General features: G+C 43.9%; 1 protein-coding gene across 1 annotated transcript in view; it reads right to left on the bottom strand.

Annotated features, from left to right (window-relative positions):
• SMYD3 (SET and MYND domain containing 3) overlaps positions 1 to 18,774 on the bottom strand; it is a 721,692-nt gene that overhangs the window by 1,820 nt on the left and 701,098 nt on the right. Inside the window, exon 11 of the mRNA XM_060088378.1 lies at positions 16,609 to 16,717. Coding sequence (XP_059944361.1) covers positions 16,609 to 16,717 — 109 coding nt within the window. The remainder of the gene's footprint in view (positions 1 to 16,608; positions 16,718 to 18,774) is intronic.

Below are 18,774 nucleotides of genomic sequence, written 5' to 3'. Positions count from 1 at the left end.
TATTTGCTTAAGATAAATCTCTGGAGGTGGGATTCTTGGGTATGAATCTCTTTAAAGCCATAGAGACTTTAGAGCTGTGGAGCACCTCTTCATTCTACTGGGTGTTCAGGGCTAGGAGTGCTTTTGGGCTGTGTTCCTGGCCTTTTGGCCTCTTTAAAAAATGTTCCCGGGTTTCCCTGGTGGCGCAGTGGTTGAGAGTCCGCCTGCCGATGCAGGGGACACGGGTTCGTGCCCCAGTCCGGGAAGATCCCACATGCCGCGGAGCGGCTGGGCCCGTGAGCCATGGCCACTGAGCCTGTGCGTCTGGAGCCTGTGCTCCACAACGGGAGGGGCCACAACAGTGAGAGGCCCACGTACTGCAAAAAAAAAAAAAAAAAAAAAAAAAAAAAATGTTCCCTTTAGCTGGGATAAAGGAAAACAGGCAGACAGACGGGGTCTAGATTTAGCTGCTGAGAGGGAAAAAAAGGGAAAGGCCCACCACCTCAGGCTCTGGTGTCCCAGCCTGGAAAAGAGCTCTGCCCGTGGAGTTGGCTGTAATCCTGCACTGGCAGGCCCATCACCTGTGACATCCCATCTGGAAAACCAGAAGGGGGCTGTGATGAGTCAGGGCCGTGAGGATTTGGTTCTTAGTAACCTGAGTGGTTCTGCCCTGTGGGTGCAGAGCATCTGCAAGCAAATCCCGAGGTGCAGTGGGGCAGGGTGAGGGGTGTTCGAGACCGAGGGGAGGAGTTGGGAGTAGCCTCCACCTTGGAGGCAGCCAAGCTCGGTGAGATGTCTCTGGGCAGAAGATCAACAACAAATGTTTGATGCCATTCAGGGAACAAATGTCTCCTGTCTCCCTCCCGCCCCATTCCCCCAGGTCCTCTGTTGTTCTAGACATCTCAAGGTCCCAGGCAGGGGCCTGCATGAGAGCGCAATTGTAAAAAGAGACTGGAGAGATACTTCGAGCCCTTCATGGGAAATTCTCTCACTCGAAAGCTGCTTAGATGTTCTCTTCCCTTCCACTCGACAGAGGGCCAGCTGTACTTGTGATCTGACAGAGGAGGGTGAATGGGCCAGAGCATCACCTGAAAAGCTCTTTGCAGAAAGAGAAATAGTGCTCCTCCAAGCCCCACGGACAGGTCGGCTGGAGAAAGGCCTGCCTGACCTGTGAGGGCTCTCGCCCTTCCGGCCCCTCACAGCTCTCTGCTGGGTTAGGGCCTGGCCTCGTTTCTCAGGAGAACTCCCAGACCAGCTTCTCTGTGTCCTCCTGTTTTATTTCTCCAGGTTCCTCATCTGGAGAATGTTCTGTGCTTCTCAGGGACTTGACTCAGAGGCTACATGACAGTCATCTTCATACCACTCTGAAGGGTAAGGTCGATCTGCATGTTTCAGACGTATTATAGCTCCAGCTTCCTTCCTCGCTGCCTTTCTTCCAGTCATACGTTTCACTGTCTCCTCCCTTCCAGCTTTAAGAATAAGGCCTACTCCTCAAGAGACAAAGTTAATTGTGGCTGATCTGGAGTCTTCCTGTTCATTCCTGCTCATCCCACAGCACGGCAGGTGCCTGAGTATCAGAAGGAGGCTTCCGGCCCTGCAACCCTTCACGAACTGCAGAGCCACAGCCAGGAAAGGAAGCCACCTGGCCTTCCCCAGGCCTCACTTCCATACCTCCCAGCCTGCTTCCTTGCGGGAGGGCCATAAAGACCATCTGGTGCAATGTCCTCATACTTGGCCTGAGAGGGAGCCCAGGGTGAACCCAGTGTTCATTCCATGACTGCACTGTGCAGCCTCCACCTGCAAACAGTCTTCAGTGACCAAGGAGAGGGCCTGGAGGGTCTCTGAGGTCTCTGAGGTCTCTGGCTTCTGAGACACCCTGAGGAGCCATGAAGGTCTTCCTAGTCAAGATGCTGCTGGTTGTGACCTACGATCTCTTATTTGGTGGTGAATGCAGCACCGGTAGCAAACATGGGGCGGGGGCAACCCCTGGGTGTGCATGTGTAGGATTTGAGAGACTAAGATTAGAGGATCCTATCCACAGGGGTGGCTAGAAGCAGAGAGGAAATGGGCATAGCTGGGAGCAGAGGACCACACTGAAGAGACTGGAAAAATCCATCCCATTTGTCTAGAAGGGAAAACCAAGTATAAACAGGATTAACAAGTAAACACTGTAATGTTCTCTGAGTGATGGGTGGGGTAGAAGAGAAAAGGAGAGAAAGAAAGAAATAGGATTTAGTAATGTGCAAAATATGGTGATGACTATGTTCTGCATGTGTGTGCGTGCATGCGTGTATGTGAGAGTAATCTGGCAGGTTGAGTATACAGGACGGGAAGCCAAAACTCAGACTTGGTCCGGCGGGACGTCTGGTCCTTGTCTTGGACATCACCTGGGCCTACAGGTGAGCTGGGGCGGCAGTTCTCAGCAATGTAGGAAGGGAAGCCCTATGTAGCTGTCGGCACAGGCTGCCTCTGCCCCTCAGCCCAGCAAGAAGATGAGGAGGTCTTTTTTCCCCCCAAAACAAAGTTGCAGTAAATCTCTGACAAACCAGGACAATTGTTTCCTGTAGCTCTGTGTCTCCCTTCTCTCAGCCCCTCCCAACTGCCACACATGCACATGTCAGAGAGAACAATTTTGATTTAATTTCCTGCAGCAATATGTAAAACAGATTAAGGAAATAGAAAATCAGAGCCAGCCTGTGCTGGGAAACGCTTATCTCTTTCCATTAAATTTTATTTTTTTAATGGTAGCATTTAAAAAGAGCCTGCCTGTAATCTTCCACAGAGGACCTATTTGAAGCCTTCAAGGGGCCGTTGCTGCCCCCCCCACCCCCGCCGCCGTGTACTGACTCTAAATGTCACACGAGAAATGGAAGCACAGATTGTCTGCCACGTGACGGGCATGGCTCACTCAGGAGTAAAGATAGTGTCTTTGAAAGATCGGGTCCCCAGAACTTATTTCAATCTCATCACAGCTTTTTTTTTTTTTAAGTAATTGTAGAATTGTGGGTCATATATTAAATAAAATGAATGAAATTATGATTTAAAGTTGAAAACAATATAGCTTTCTTACTAAATTTTAAGAAAAATATATTAAGCTTATCAAGGATCTCATATACTCTCTACCAAAAGCCTGAGGGAATCCAATAATGACTTCTCCAAGCAGGATTTAAATATGGATATAAATCAGAGGGAAAAGAAATGTATGCATGAGCCAAACCTCTGGAATCAGATCACAAGAGGGGAAAATGCAGGCAAGTTTTCTTCCTCTGCCCACCTCAGGATGAAAGCAGAGCAGAGGGGTGGGAGGTTGTGGGCGTGAGCTGGGGCATCCAAAGCAGGACATGTAAGAAGACAGACCTACGACCCATCAAGCAGCTCCAGAGCCACGACAGCCCTTCACAAGGGGCAGCAGGAAATCCCAAAGGCTTGGATGACCTTCCTGAGCTCACAGCACCCCTGCTGACGCCACTGTGCTCTACACCTTGTACAGAATCCACTGGAAGGACCTGTCCTCCTGGGAGGCAAGATTCCTTAAAGAAAAGATCTATCCATTCATACACTAAATATCGGCTAAGCAGCTGTCATGAATAAGACTTGGTCCTTACCCTGGGAGGAGCTCTGGCACAGCCAGAAATCAGGGTTCTAGCAGGACAGTGTGTGATAAAGGGAGATGTAAGGTGCTGGGGTTCCAGAGGAGAGACCCCAGAAGGGGTTACAGACGTGGTGAGCTCAGGTCTGTGCCTTCCAGTGGGAGTAGCTATTCCAGAAAGAGTTGCTGTTGTGTTGTTATGTTTAACTAATCAATCGATCCAATGCATATTTATTGAGCACCTGAGAGACCCTGAAGACATCATGTCTCCTCCCTGAGCTCTGGTTTCCTCACTTGAATAACGAGAAGATTGGACTAGATAAATTCTATGGACAAACCAAGTCCCAGACACAGAGCTAGGAGGTGCAGGTTTGGTTTCATTTCAAAATGTGTTATTGATTTCTAATTTAACTCCACTGAGGTCAGAGAATTTACTTTGTATGACAGGAATCCTTTTACATTTATTGAGACTTGTTTTATGGCCCAGAATATGGTCCTTCTTGGTATACATTCTGCGGGTACTTGAAAAGAAGTGTATTTTGCTACTGCTGGGTGGAGTTTTATAAATGTCAATTTGATCCTGTTGTTGAATTCTTCTATATCCTTGCTGGTTTTCTGTCTAGTTGTCCTGTCAGTAGTTGACAGGGAGTGTTGATGTCCCCAGTTATACTCGTATCCATAAGTCTATTATCTACTTCTTCTTTTAGTTCTATCAGTTTTTGTTTCCCGCATTTTGCAACTGGGTTGTTTGGTGCATACACATTTAGAATTGCTATGTATTCATGGTAAATTGACCTTTTTTTCCCATTATATGATGTCCTTCTCTGTCTTTAGCAACATTTTCTTTGTTGTAAAATCTACTTTATCTGATATTAATATAGCCACTCCAGCTTTCTTTTGATGAATGGTGTTTTCATGATAACATCTTTTTCCATCGTTTTACTTTCAACGTGTCTATATCACTATATTTAAAGTGAGTTTCCTATAGACAGCATATAGTTGGGTCATTAGAAAAATCCATTCTAATAATCTCTGTTATTTAATTAGTATATTTTAGACATTTATTTTTTTACATAGATCACTTGCATAATTAATGTGGTTATTCATATATTAGGGTTTTAAGTTTGCCACTTAAATTTTTTTCTGTTCTGTTTTTTTCTTTTTTGCTTCTATTTTCTTTTTCTTGCATTTCTGGTGGATTACTACTTTTTTTAGAATTCTGTAATGTTTTTGAGTGTATTTGTTTGTGTGTGTATATATATATATATATATATATATATATATATATATATATATATAGACATAGACATATAATTGTTGAATATAATTGACCTAAATATTTCCACTATACATTTAGAACCACAGGAGACAGTGTTATAAATTTTGTTTCAACATGTCAAAGATTATCTTAAAAACTTAAGAGGAGAATGAAAGTCTACTTTACTTACCCTTACTTTTGCCTACCATGTTCTTTCTTCCTGATGTTCAAAGATTCCTGCCTTTATTATTTACTTTCTGTTTAGAGAATTCCTTTAGCTATCCTTTTAGAATAGGTCTGCTGGTGACAAATTCTCTTACTTTTCCTTCATCTGAGAATGTTTTGATTTTCCCTTAACTCTTGAAGGCTATTTTGCTGAGTATCGGTTTTTGGCTCAACAGTTCTTTTCTTTCAGTGCTTGAAAAATGTGCCACTTTCAACTGGCCTCCATGTTTGTTTGTTTGTTAATATTTATTTATTTGGCTGTACCAGGTCTTAGTTGTAGCATGCGGGATCTTCAATACTGTGTGCGGGATCTTCACTGCAGCACACAGGATCTGTTCTTAGTTGCCGCATGTGGGATCTTTGTTGTGGCATGCGGGATCTAATTCCCTAACCAGGGATCGAACCCAGGCCCCCTGCATTGGGAGCAGAGAGTCTTAACTGCTGGACCACCAGGGAAGTCCCTGGCCTTCATGGTTTTTAATGAAAAAGCCACTGTAACTCAAATTGTTTTTCTCCTATAAGCAAGATGTCATTTTTCTCTTGCTGCTTTTTAAAAAAATTTTTTTAATTTTAAAAATTTTTTGCTGTGTTGGGTCTTTGTTGCTGCGCACGGGCTTTTCTCTGGTTGTGGCGAGTGGGGGCTACTCTTGCAGTGTGCAGGCTTCTCATTGTGGTGGCTTCTCTTGTTGTGGAGCATGGGTTCTAGGCGTGTGGGCTTCAGTAGTTGTGGCACGCGGGCTCAGTAGTTGTGGTGCACAGGCTTAGTTGCTCTGCAGCATTTGGGATCTTCCTGGACCAGCGCTCGAACCCGTGTCCCGTGCATTGGCAGGCAGATTCTTAACCACTGTGCCACCAGGGAAGCCCCTCTCTTGCTGCTTTTAAGATATTTGTGTTGTCTTTAGTTTTCAGAAGTTTGTCTAGGATGAGTCTTGGTGGGCATTTCTTTGGATTTTTCTTATTTGGATTCACTTAGTTTTTTCTTTTTCCTTTAAGTTCTTGTAGGTTTTTAAAAATTTTTATTATTTTTTTATACAGCAGGTTCTTATTAGTCATCAATTTTATACACATCAGTGTATACATGTCAATCCCAATCTCCCAATTCATCCCATCACCACCCTCACTCCCCCGTGGCTTTCCCCCCTTGGTGTCCATACGTTTGTTCTCTACATCTGTGTCCCTATTTCTGCCTTGCAAACCGGTTCATCTGTACCATTTTTCTAGATTCCACATATATGCATTAATATACGATATTTGTTTTTCTGACTTACTTCGCTCTTTATGACAGTCTCTAGGTCCATCCACGTCTCTACAAATGAACCAATTTCGTTCCTTTTTATGGCTGAGTAATATTCCATTGTATATATGTACCACATCTTACTCCATTCATCTGTCGATGGGCATTTGGGTTGTTCCATGACCTGGCTATTGTAAATAGTGCTGCAATGAACACTGGGGTGCATGTGACTTTTTGAATTATGGTTTTCTCTGGGTATATGCCCAGTAGTGGGATTGCTGGGTCATATGGTAATTCTATTTTTAGTTTTTTAAGGAACCTCCATACTGTTCTCCATAGTGGCTGTATCAATTTACATTCCCACCAACAGTGCAAGAGGGTTCCCTTTTCTCCACACCCTCTCCAGCATTTGTTGTTTGTAGATTTTCTGATGATGCCCATTCTAACTGGTGTGAGGTGATACCTCATTGTAGTTTTGATTTGCATTTGTCTAATAATTAGTGATGTTGAGCAGCTTTTCATGTGCCTCTTGGCCATCTGTATATCTTCTTTGGAGAATTGTCTGTTTAGGTCTTCTGAGTATTTTTTGATTGGGTTGTTTGTTTTTTTAATATTGAGCTGCATGAGCTGTTTATATATTTTGGAGATTAATCCTTTGTTGATTCGTTTGCAAATATTTTCTCCCATTCTGAGGGTTGTCTTTTCGTCTTGTTTATAGTTTCCTTTTTGTGCAAAAGCTTTTAAATTTCATTAGTTCCCATTTGTTTATTTTTGTTTTTATTTCCAGTTCTCTAGAAGGTGAGTCAAAAAAGATCTTGCTGTGATTTATGTCAGTGTTCTTCCTATGTTTTCCTCTGAGAGTTTTATAGTGTCTGGTCATACATTTAGGTCTCTAATCCATTTTGAGTTTATTTTTGTGTATGGTGTTAAGGAGTGTTCTAATTTCATTCTTTTACATGCAGCTGTCCGGTTTTCACAGCAACAGTTATTGAAGAGACTGTCTTTTCTCCATTGTATATCCTTGCCTCCTCTGTCATAGATTAGTTGACCATAGGTGTGTGGGTTTATCTCTGGGCTTTGTATCCTGTTCCATTGATCTGTGTTTCTGTTTTTGTGCCAGTACCATAGTGTCTTGACTCCTCCAGCTCTGTTTTTTTCCCTCAAGACTGCTTTGGCTATTCAGGGTCTTTTGTGTCTCCATACAAATTTTAAGATTTTTTGTTCTAGTTCTGTAAAAAATGCCATTGGTAATTTGATAGGGATTGCATTGAATCTGTACATTGCCTTGGGCAGTACAGTCATTTTCACCATCAGTTACCTTCTTGAATCCCCAGGTAGATTTTTTTTATGTTCAGCGGCATTAATTACATTCAGATTGTTGTGCAACCACTACCACTATCCATTTCCAGAACTTCTGTGTTATCCCAAACTGAAACTGTGTACCCACTAAACAATAATTCTCCATTCCCTTCTCTTTCCAGCCCCTGGTTATCACTATTTTACTTTCTGTCTCTATGTTTTTGACTACTCTACATACCTGATATAAATGGAATCATACAATATTTGTCCATTTGTGACTGGCTTATTTCACATGTCTTCAGTTTCATCCATGTAGTTTCATTTTTAAGGCTGAATAATATTTCATTGTCTGTATATTCCACATTTTGTTTATCTATTCATCTGTCCATGGACATTTAGGTTGTTTCCACCTTTTAGCTATTGTTAATAATGCTTGCTATGAACATTGGTGTACAAATACCTGTTCAAATTCCTGCTTTCAATTCTTTTGTGTTTATACCCCGAAGTGGAATTGGTGGATCAACTAGTAATTCTATGTTTCATATTTTTGAGGAACTGCTATACTATTTTTCCACAGTGGCTTCCCCATTTTGCATTCCTGCCAGTAATACATAAGGGTTCCAGTTTCTCCACATCTATACCAATACATGTTGTTTTCTGTTTTTTTTTTTTTTCTTAATAATAGCCATCTTAGCAGGTGAGAAGTAGTATCTCATTGTGGTTGTGGTTTGCATTTCTCTAATGATTGGTGATGTTAAGCATCTTTTTATGTGATTTTTGGCTATTTGTATATCTTCTTTGGAGAAATGTCTATTCAGGTCCTTTGCCAATTTTTGAATTGGGCTGTTTTGGTATTGTTATTGAAGTTTAGGCATTCTCTCTATATTCTGGATATTATTCACTTATCAGATACGTGATTTGCAAATATTTTGTTCCATTCTGTGGGTTGCCTTTTTACTCTGTCGATAGCGTCCTTTGATGCACAAACATTTAAAATTTTGATGAAGTTCAATTTGTCTATTTTTTCTTGTTGCCTGTGCCTTTGGTGGCATATCCAAAAAAATCATTGCCAAATCCAGTCTCATGAAGCTTTTCTTCTGTTTTCTTCTAAGAGTTTTATAGTTTTAGCTCTTATATTAGGTCTTTAATCCATGCATTAATTTTTAAAAATATAATGTTAGGTAAGGGTCCAACTTTATTTTTTGCATATGGATATCCAGTTTTCTCAACACCGTTTATTGAATGGACTGTCCTTTCCGCACTGAGTAGTCTTGGCACCCTTGTCAAAAATTATTTGACATATATCTGAGAGTTTATTTATGGCTCTCTATTCAATTTCATTGGCTTATATGGCTGTCTTTATTCCAGTACCATGTTGTTTCGATTACTATAATTTTGTAGCAAAATTTGAAATCAGAAAGTGTGAGTCCTCCAACTTTTTTTTTTCTTTTTCAATATTGTTATGCTATTGGGGTCTTGAGGTTTCATATGGATTTTAGGATGATTTTTTCCAATTCAAAATAAAAATGTCTGTGGGATTTTGACAGAGATTGTATTGAATCTATAGATTGCTTTAGGTTGTATTGACATCTTAAAATGATATTAAATCTTTCAGTCATGAACATGGAATATTATTTTGTTTATGTCATCTTTAATTTTTTTCAGCAATGTTTTAGTCTTCAGTGTATAAGTCTTTTACCTCCTTGATTAAGTTAATAACTGATTATTTTATTCTGTAAGATGCTATTATAAGTGGAACTGTTTTCTCAATTTCCTTTTGGGATCATTCCCTTTTGGGATCATTCCCTGTCAGTGTATAGAAACACAACTGACTTTTGCATGTTAATTTTACATCCTCCCACTTTGCTGAATTTCTTAGTTGGAACAATTTCTTTTGTGATATCTTTAGGGTTTCCTACATATAAGATCATGTCATCTATGATGAGAGAGAATTTTACTTTTTTTCAATTTGAATGCTTTCAGTATTATTTCTTCAAGTACTTTTTCCACTCTGCCCTCTTTCTCTTCTCTTTCTGGGACTCCACTGTTAGATCTTTTGTTATAGGTACCATGGGTCCCTGAAGCTCTGTTCAATTTTACCTTTTTTAGTCATTTTATCTCTGTTTTTTAGATTGGACAGCTTATATTGTCCTATCTTCAAGTTCATTATTAACTCATTCCTCTATCCTTTCCATTCTGTTGTTAAGCTCCAGTCTGTATATTTTGGTAATTGTAGTTATCAGTTCTTAAATTTCTGTTTGCTTCTTTTTTTTTTTTTTTTGTGGTACGTGGGCCTCTCACTGTTGTGGCCTCTCCTGTTGCGGAGCACAGGCTCCGGATGCGCAGGCTCAGTGGCCATGGCTCACGGGCCCAGTCGCCCTGCGGCATGTGGGATCCTCCCGGACCGGGGCACGAACCTGTGTCCCCTGCATCGGCAGGCAGACTCTCAACCACCACCAGGGAAGCCCTGTTTGCTTCTTCTTTCTATCTTCTATTTCTTTGCTGAGGTGTTCTATTTTTTCATTTGTTTTGAGGATGTTTGTAATTGCTTGTTTGAGCGCATTTATGATTGGCTTTAAAATCTTTGTCAGATAATTCTAATATCTGTTATCTTGGAGTTGCAATCTGTTGATTGACTTTTTTCCATGAAGATTGAGATCTTCCTTGTTCTTGGTATGACGAGTGATTTTCAGTTGAAAGGTGGACATTTTGAGTATTATGTTGAGATTCTGAATTTTATGTAAACTTTCTGTTTTAGCTGGCTCTCTCCAATATTGCTCCAGCAGGAGTATGGCAGATGACACCATGTTATTGCCAGGTGGAAGTACAAGTCCAGGTTCCTCACTTGGTTCCTTGTCACTGCTGGGCTTACACTTTCTGGTAGGTAAAATTCTGCTTGTTTCCTGTAATGTAACTTAATCACTATGCTTTCATTTTATGATTATTCTCTTAGTTATCTTCTCATTTTTTGGTTCAGAAACATACTCTTGAAACTGATATTCTCTATTTTAAGTCAGTAGGGGACAGTCATAAATATCAGAGCCAGGGACTGCCAAACAACTCTTTGAAGGCACTGCTGATGATTATGGCACATCACCTCTGCATGCCCTCTTGTCCTCCCCCTCTCCCTCCCATCTGTCCACACGTTAAGGTGATGTTATGCATTTAGAGGAGAGCTTTTTAACGTTGAGACCGCGGGTCTATAGAAAGTCCATGGAGAGACTTCAGGTGGTCCCTAAACCCCCTTCCCCACCAAATATAAAAAAAAGTGTTGTGCAGTGTGGATACGGGGTGGGGGGCAGGGAGGTGGGATGAATTGGGAGATTGGGATTGACGTATGTGCACTGCCATGTGTAAAACAGATAGCTGGTGGGAACCTGCTGTATAGCACAGGGAGCTCAGCTCAGCGCTCTGTGATGACCTAGATGGGTGGGATGGGGGGCTGGGGTGGGAGGGAGGTCCAAGAGGGTGGGGATATATGTATACATATAGCTGATTCACTTCGTTGTACAGCAGAAACTAACACAACATTGTAAAGCAACTATACCCCAATTTAAAAAAAATGTATGTTCATTTTCTCTGGTGAGTCAGTGGTCCTCACACAATTCCTAAGTAAGAGCATGATCAAAGAGGTTAAAAATCATTGTAGCAGATTAAGAAATGGGAGCAATAGACTTGCAGGCTCTAAATCATCCATTTAGAGGGGCCTGAAATCAGGGGGCAGGCTGGAGTAGAGAGAGACCAGCATGTGCTTGGAGCTTTCCCTAGATGAGCTGGAATAGCTAGTAACCATGTGGGTATGAGAGGAGCTGTGCTGGGGACTGGGCCTGAGCTCCCTATTCAGGTCCAGAAAAAGCTAAAAAGATCCTCAAAGTGTACAATGCTTCAACGTAATGAAATGAGAAGAGAAAAAACATTACAGTGTAATATAAGAAATTTACACCTAAATAAAAAATGGTTATTGAGGGGGAAGAAGTTTGCCTTTTTCCAGCCTGCCTTCAGTTAACAAGGCACTACTAACAAAGCAGCTAGTCTAGCCCAGGGTGAGGGAGCTGGCAGCGTGCAGAGCTCACAGAAAAGAAGCAGGCTCCCTGACAAGACAGGCCAGATGAGAATGGCTGCCCCTGAGGTCCAAGAAGTCAAAGTAGTGGCTAACAAAATTCTTCTAAGAAATAAGTGGAAAGAAATGAAAATAGATTAGAGACAGGAGAAAGCAAGAGGGAGGTACTGTGAAGGGACCCCAGGACTGTCCTGTGGCAGCAATCACAAGAATTTCAGCTGAGCCCAGGGGAGATGGGAGCCTAAACCAAATCAGAGCTGGGCTAAGAGGATTCCTTTCCTGGAGGAGGCTGGGCCTAATTGAATCTGTAACTAATTTTTGTTTCTGAAGCTTTTCTCATTTTTGTTCCAAACTCAGCCTTTGAAACCCTTACTCAAACTCTTTCATCCTGTTATTTCCAGAGTTTCTAAGGAAGAATGTCTGGGGGTGCCAGTCTAAAGAGAACATCAGTTTAAAAAGGCGAGAATATATCTTCCCTTGCCCCTCTCTGTGTTACCTGAACCCCGAGAAAGCTCAGGAGGAGAGGCTGTCTGCAGAACGAAGCTGCCCTGCTTCTAGACTCACAGGTCCTATGAACTTGCAAAAAGATGGAGGTGTGCAGGCTGTCCCTCTGTGTGATACTGTGATATACAATAAGAAGTATATACTTGGTCTTCATCCCTATTTCTGGCACTGGGTTCCTAAAACCCTTGGAATTTCCTAAGTGATGAAAATGATCAAGGTGTCTTTATTATTTTAATAAGGTGACTTTTCGAAGCACCTAAGGATGGGGGCTGGTTGCTAGGATAACCAACCATATGATTAGACGGTTGGAACTTTCAGGGAAGAGGGACTGGAGGTTGAATCAATCACCAATGGCCAGTGATTTAATCAATCATGCCTCTGTAGTGAAGCCTTCCCACAAGCCTTCCCACATAAAAACCCACAAGGACAGAGTTTGAAAGCTTCTAGGTTGGTGAACACATGGAGATTCATGGAAAGTGGTGAACTCGGAGAGATGCCCTATATGCATCTCTTCCATCTGGCTGCTTCTGATTTATAGCCTTTTATAATAAACTGGTGATCTACTAAGTACAATGTTTCTTGGAATCCTGTGAGCTGCTTTAGCAAATTAATCAAAACCATGATGGCATCCTTGGAACCTCTAAGCTATAGCCAGTCAGTCTGAAGCGTATGTGACAACCTGGGCTTGTGACTGGCATCTGGAGTGTGGAAGGCGATCTCGTGGGGCAGTGGGATCTGATGCCATCTCCAGGTAAATGGTGTCAGAGTTGAGTTGAACTGTAGGACACCCAGCTGTGTCTGAGAATTGCTTGTTGAAGTGGGAAAACCCCTGCCACACATTGGAATTGGGTGAGCAGAACCCTACGGTCAGCATATGTCCTGAGATCTGGCCCACTAGCCACATACATAGTACATATACATATTAGCTAAAAGAACAGGGCTAGGGTGGTGCTTTTAAAGACCTCTCCTCTGGGCTTCCCTGGTGGCTCAGTGGTTGAGAGTCCACCTGCCGATGCAGGGGACATGGGTTCGTGCCCCGGTCCGGGAAGATCCCACATGCCGTGGAGCGGCTGGGCCCGTGAGCCATGGCCGCTGAGCCTGCGTGTCCGGAGCCTGTGCTCCGCAACGGGAGAGGCCACAACAGTGAGAGGCCCGTGTACCGCAAAAAAAGAAAAAGAAAAAGAAAAAAAGACCTCTCATTAAAAAATCCATTCATTCAAGTAGGTACTTGATAGAACTTGCTGTGTTCAGGGCATGTGTCTAGGTTTGGTAGCCCCAGGAGATACAAAAGGTATCTTGTGGAATTCCCACTCACCTCCAGGAAATGGAACACACCCATGTGAACTGCTGGGGAGCAGTTCTATAATATAATTGTTCAACAGGGGAAACACTGTATAACCCCAAACTCCAAACGCAAGTGCTAAAGGGACTGGGTAGTGAGGGAGTGATCAGAACAAGGGTTCCTACACAATAATAATCCTTTATACTCTCAAAACACTTGGGACTCAGCCAAACACACCCTTACACACTACCTTATCTACTTCTAAAATAACTCTATGGGGTAGGTATGATCCTCATTTTTAAAATAAGAAAATTATATTCAGGGGGATTGAGACTTGCTTCAAGTCATAAAAGTAGTAAATGACGGGACTGGAACCTGAACTCTGAATCCAAGTGTCTTCCTAATACGTGACACTGCTGGGGTGAACATCTGCTTTCTGGTCAATATCAGAACCCAGGAGATTCCGTGTCTTTTCCAGAGCCAAGCAGGAAGTTTGGGTAAGGCCATGACTGATGCCAGGCCTCATGACAGACATTTTGATGCTGCTCCGAGGTCTTTCATTTGGCAGCTGTCAGGGTCCATATGTGGGCTTATCTTTGGTACCAGGAGAAGAAGATGCTAAAACAATCACCAAGGGAGGCTTCCGGAGGAAACGAGGCAAGCTCACAAGAAGGACGTGAGGAAGACAGAATGGAACAGGGCATGAAGGGTATAAAAGGGCAATAAGAGTGTCAAAAGAAGGGCTGGTGATCCGCCTGGCCCACAAATATCCTGCAAATCTGTATCTAGACATCAGTGGGTTCATTCACGCTTGTCTTTGCAGCTGAGGGTATGAGATGTCTCCATCAAGAGTCCTGCATGCAATGGCAATGATAAAGCCTCACGTGAAGAGCAGAAAAGATCCGAATCCCCTCAGATTTCTCTTTCACATCCTCCTCTGAGTTGGCACCAGGAGCTCAGCGGGATCTGAAGGGATTTCTACACTGAGTCTTACTAGAGAGTCTCAGTTATTTGCTGGGCCAGTCTAGAGCCTTGGATTCCAGTCTGGATCTAATGATTTGTTCGCGTGTCTGTCTCCTCCACTAAACTGTGAGGACAACACTGGGCCTTATTCAGATTAATAGAAGCATTTAATCAACACATGTTAGATAAATCCAACAGACTGGTTCATTGTGACTCCAAGCCTTAGCTCCTTCAGTTTTCAAATGGACACGAAAATGCCTGGCCCACTGGTCTTAGATGGCTGTCATCTGTCATGAGGGCCAGATCATTCATGTACATGTGAGCAGTATTAATACTTTCTAGCCCCATAAAACATCAAGGACTAATTTGATCACTTATAAAATACCTACTTGGAGGTGACCCTGGGTTGGGTCCATCATATACTTGGGAAATTTCCTCCACGTTGTTTTCCTGTCAGAACATTCACATAGTAGACCCTCAGTGAGTCTTTTCTGCCCAACTGATTTGACTGGCTGACAACCACTAGCCAGACCAGAAAAGGAAAGTTCTCCTGAGACTGCAGGAGCCTTCCAGTGTTCTTCCATCAGTCTGGTAAAGATGTCAGACAAGGCAAAGAGAACAGGAAGCGCTGGACACCTTCAGGAATCCTAGTGTTCTCCCTGTTGACCACGGGCTGATTTCAGTTAGAGATCAGGAAAAGGCAACAGGGCTAGCATTCAACAAAAACCAGCATTAGGGCATCTCACTTTTAAGAATCCCTTAGGCATTTGTTATTTTTCTCATCTAAATGTGGATCAGCCAGCCCCTAGACACTCCCTGAGAGATCCTGATTCAGGGCCTGGGTCTCTCCACCCTTCTGCAGACAAGGGCATCGTGGCCCAGAGGACCCGGGAAAGTGCCAGGTGCTGCCCATGAAACCCCACACACCAGCTCTCCATAGCCGCCACCAGTGCCTGGACCAGACAAGCACATGAGCTCTGCCTTTGGAAGCCATGGTTTGGGTGAGGGGGAGCTCTGCCAGGGTGGAAAGGCCAAGACAGCAGACAGCCCCGGGCCCTAGTGGCAGAGGAGACTCATTGAGAGGGTGAGGACAGGCGTCACTTTTTTTTTTTTTTTTTGCGGTACGCGGGCCTCTCACCGCTGTGGCCTCTCCCGTTGCAGAGCACAGGCTCTGGACGCGCAGGCTCAGCGGCCAAGGCCCAGCCGCTCCGCAGCATGTGGGATCTTCCCGGACCGGGGCACGAACCCGTGTCCCCTGCATCGGCAGGCGGACTCCCACCCAACCACTGCGCCACCAGGGAGGCCCCAGGCGTCACTCTTTAACACTGCATTCCAACACAGACCCAGTTCTCCCCCTTGAGTTTCTCCCCACTTATTGCGAGCACTGTATTGACCTCTCGCCCTTGCTCCCTTCCTCCCTTCTTCCAACAGTGAATACTTCCTAAGTCCCAGACCTCACAGCCTCCTGGGGGACGGGGCAGCAGGTATTCCTGCTGCCCTGTGATGAGTGCTCAGCTGGCAGAGTGAGCGGAGTTGTAGGGGGGCAGGGAGGACACAACATTCCAGCTGGGCCTTAAAGGGTCAGTAGAGTTCTGCCAGGCCCAGGGGCTGGGGTCGGGGGAGGGCATAGAAGGCAAAGGAGACAGCTTGGAAAGGACCATGCCTGGGCAATGGTGAGCGGCTCAGTGTACGCCAGCTGTGTGTGTGTGTGTGTGTGTGTGTAGGTGGGTGGGGGGAGGCTGGAGGTGACGAGGCTGTAAAGGTAGTCTGCAGACAGGTGGTCAAGGGGCTGGGCATGTGGATTCTGTTCTGTGGGTGGGGAGGCATGGACAAGGGTGGCCTGTCCACGGTGGAGAAGGGCACAGGCGCAGTGGTGTCTGAGGCCAGTTTGCACCAGTTAGTAGGAGTTGACTGTTAAATTTTACTGATTCTTTTGAACTGGTTGATTTGACATTGGTAGTTTAAAATCAGCAACGGTGGGCATGTTTATACCAAAGAGATCGGCAAACATCACAAATCATTTTTTTTTTGAAGCTGGTTTTTAACATTTATGGGTACGTGTTTGTGTACAAATACGCGTGTGTGTACATATGTGTGCTTGCACCCGTGCATACACACACATGTGTAGAGTTGCTAGAAATCACAAGGAAGAGGCCTAGCAACAACCAGGAAAAGGTATTCCAGGCAGAACTACATGCGATCTTGGCACACTCACCAGCCTCAGATTCTTCATCGCTTGGGGAAACATGCCTTGATGTAACTGCAATTTGCCAACTTTCATTACCTGCACGCCTCTGACGGGATGGTTTCCTGGGAAAAAAATCCTGGAAGAAAACAAATGGCAAACAGTGTCAGTAGCTCTCACTGGTGCATTCAGCATAGTCAGGCAACTATGAAAGAGGGAGAAAATGCTGGCTGTGAATGTCAGTGAGCCACTCAGCTCTGCAGCCGGGAGAACATGATACTGAGGGAAGAAGCACTCTATTGGTCTGTTCCCCAGAATGCCTTTTGCATTGGGGAAAAAAATGACAGGACTGGAATACCTCTCTAATAAACACTAAAAGAAGAGAACCTGGACCTCTGCGTTTATATTTGGCAGGGGGTGTAGGGACCAGGTGCTAATCTTATCCTCCAGCCTCCCCCGTGAAGCTCCAACACCCAGGATAGCCCTGGATCAGAAGCTGGCCTCTCAGTATATAATTGTTAAGTAAATGAATTTTCATTTACTTTCAGGACCCCCCATCTAGAAACGTCCACACGCTCCTTTTAACCGCAAAGCCCCCTGAGTCTCAGTGCAGAGTCCATCATTCCTCACAGTCCACCTTTCTTACAGGCCCCGTGCACTTATTCTGTCATCACTGTACTCTGCTTTTTTGTTTGTTTTTGTTTTTAACATCTTTATTGGAGTATAATTGCTTTACGATGTTGTGTTAGTTTCTGCTGTATAACACATGGAATCGGCTATGCGTATACATATATCCCCACATCTCCTCCCTCTTGGGTCTCCCTCCCACCCTCCCTATCCCACCCCTCTAGGTGGTCACAGAGCACTGAGCTGATCTCCCTGTGCTATGCGGCTGCTTCCCACTAGCTACCTATTTTACGTTTGGTAGTGTATATATGTCAGTTCCACTCTCTCACTTTGTCCCAGCTTACCCTTCCCCCTCCCCATCGTCAAGTCCATTCTCTACGTCTGCGTCTTTATTCCTGTCCTGCCCCTAGGTTCATCAGAACCATTTTTTTTTAGATTCCATATATATATATATATATATATCACCGAACTCTTTGGATTCAGACACCCCATCTGTGTTTGCTATTGTGTTGCATGTAGGAACTCTGTACATACTTGACCTCTTTCATACACAACAGAATAGAACAGGGTGTTGCAGTGGACTGAAGAATGAAAACCCAGGGCTATGTTTCAGACCCAGTGTTATTTCAACTCGATTCAACAAGAATATATTATGTTAGATTCAACAAAATGTGTACAGTTTGGCATCTTCTGCCCCCCACATCCCCTAGCCTGATAGTCTCCTGACCTCCTGCTGTATGTGCAAGATCGATCCTGGGGCTGGGGGACATACTATACTGTATATATATGATCTTTTCCCTCAAGGCCCAATAATCCCATGAGACACAAAGCAGACATTCATACCACAGTTTAAAAATATCACAGAATAGAGCATGATTTAGTGTCCCGATGAAGTCTATGTTAATTAGTAGACGGCAATGCTCAGTTCAAGTGTGTGGAATGAACTGAGAAAATGATACAGGAATTATGAAAAGGAGAGTTATGATGATTGGTTGGACCAGGGAGGGTTTCCTGGAAGAGGGAAAGAGGACTTAACCTGGCTCCCCAGGATCTGAGAAGGTTTGTCTTGGTGGGGAGAACGGAAACGCATCCAAACCATTGGATGGCACGAGCAAGGGTGCATTCCAGATGCTTCCCGTCCAGAGAACATAGGTGATTGCCTGTAGGCCTCCAAAAGATAACCCTGAGTCATGACTTATACGGGGCTTACCATGTTCCAAGCACTGTTCTGCTTTTCATTTATGAACTAGTCATGGAACCCACATTTAGGCTCTACTGTGTAATAGAGATGAGGAAGCTTTATCAGGAGAGACATGTGTGTTCCCTGATTAGTATACTATCTTCAACCATTCCCTCTCCCAAAACCGCAACTCTTCCCCACATGAAATGTGATATAGAAACTTTTTTCATTCAGGCTCTTAAAGAAGTGGAAAGCAGTACCTCAGAGAGAGGTATTTAAATTAATAGAAGGTCGGCCATGCTTCTTTTAAAGAACTGAAAAGGGAGGGGAGGGGGGAGACAAAGGGGACACCTGGGTCCTGGATTTTCCGTCATCCTCTGAGCATGCCA

This window comes from Mesoplodon densirostris, chromosome 2 (genome assembly GCF_025265405.1).
Source record: "Mesoplodon densirostris isolate mMesDen1 chromosome 2, mMesDen1 primary haplotype, whole genome shotgun sequence".
Classification (NCBI taxonomy): Eukaryota; Metazoa; Chordata; class Mammalia; order Artiodactyla; family Ziphiidae; genus Mesoplodon; species Mesoplodon densirostris.
Note: the sequence above shows the minus strand (reverse complement) of the source record. Positions and strands in the feature narration are given on the sequence as shown.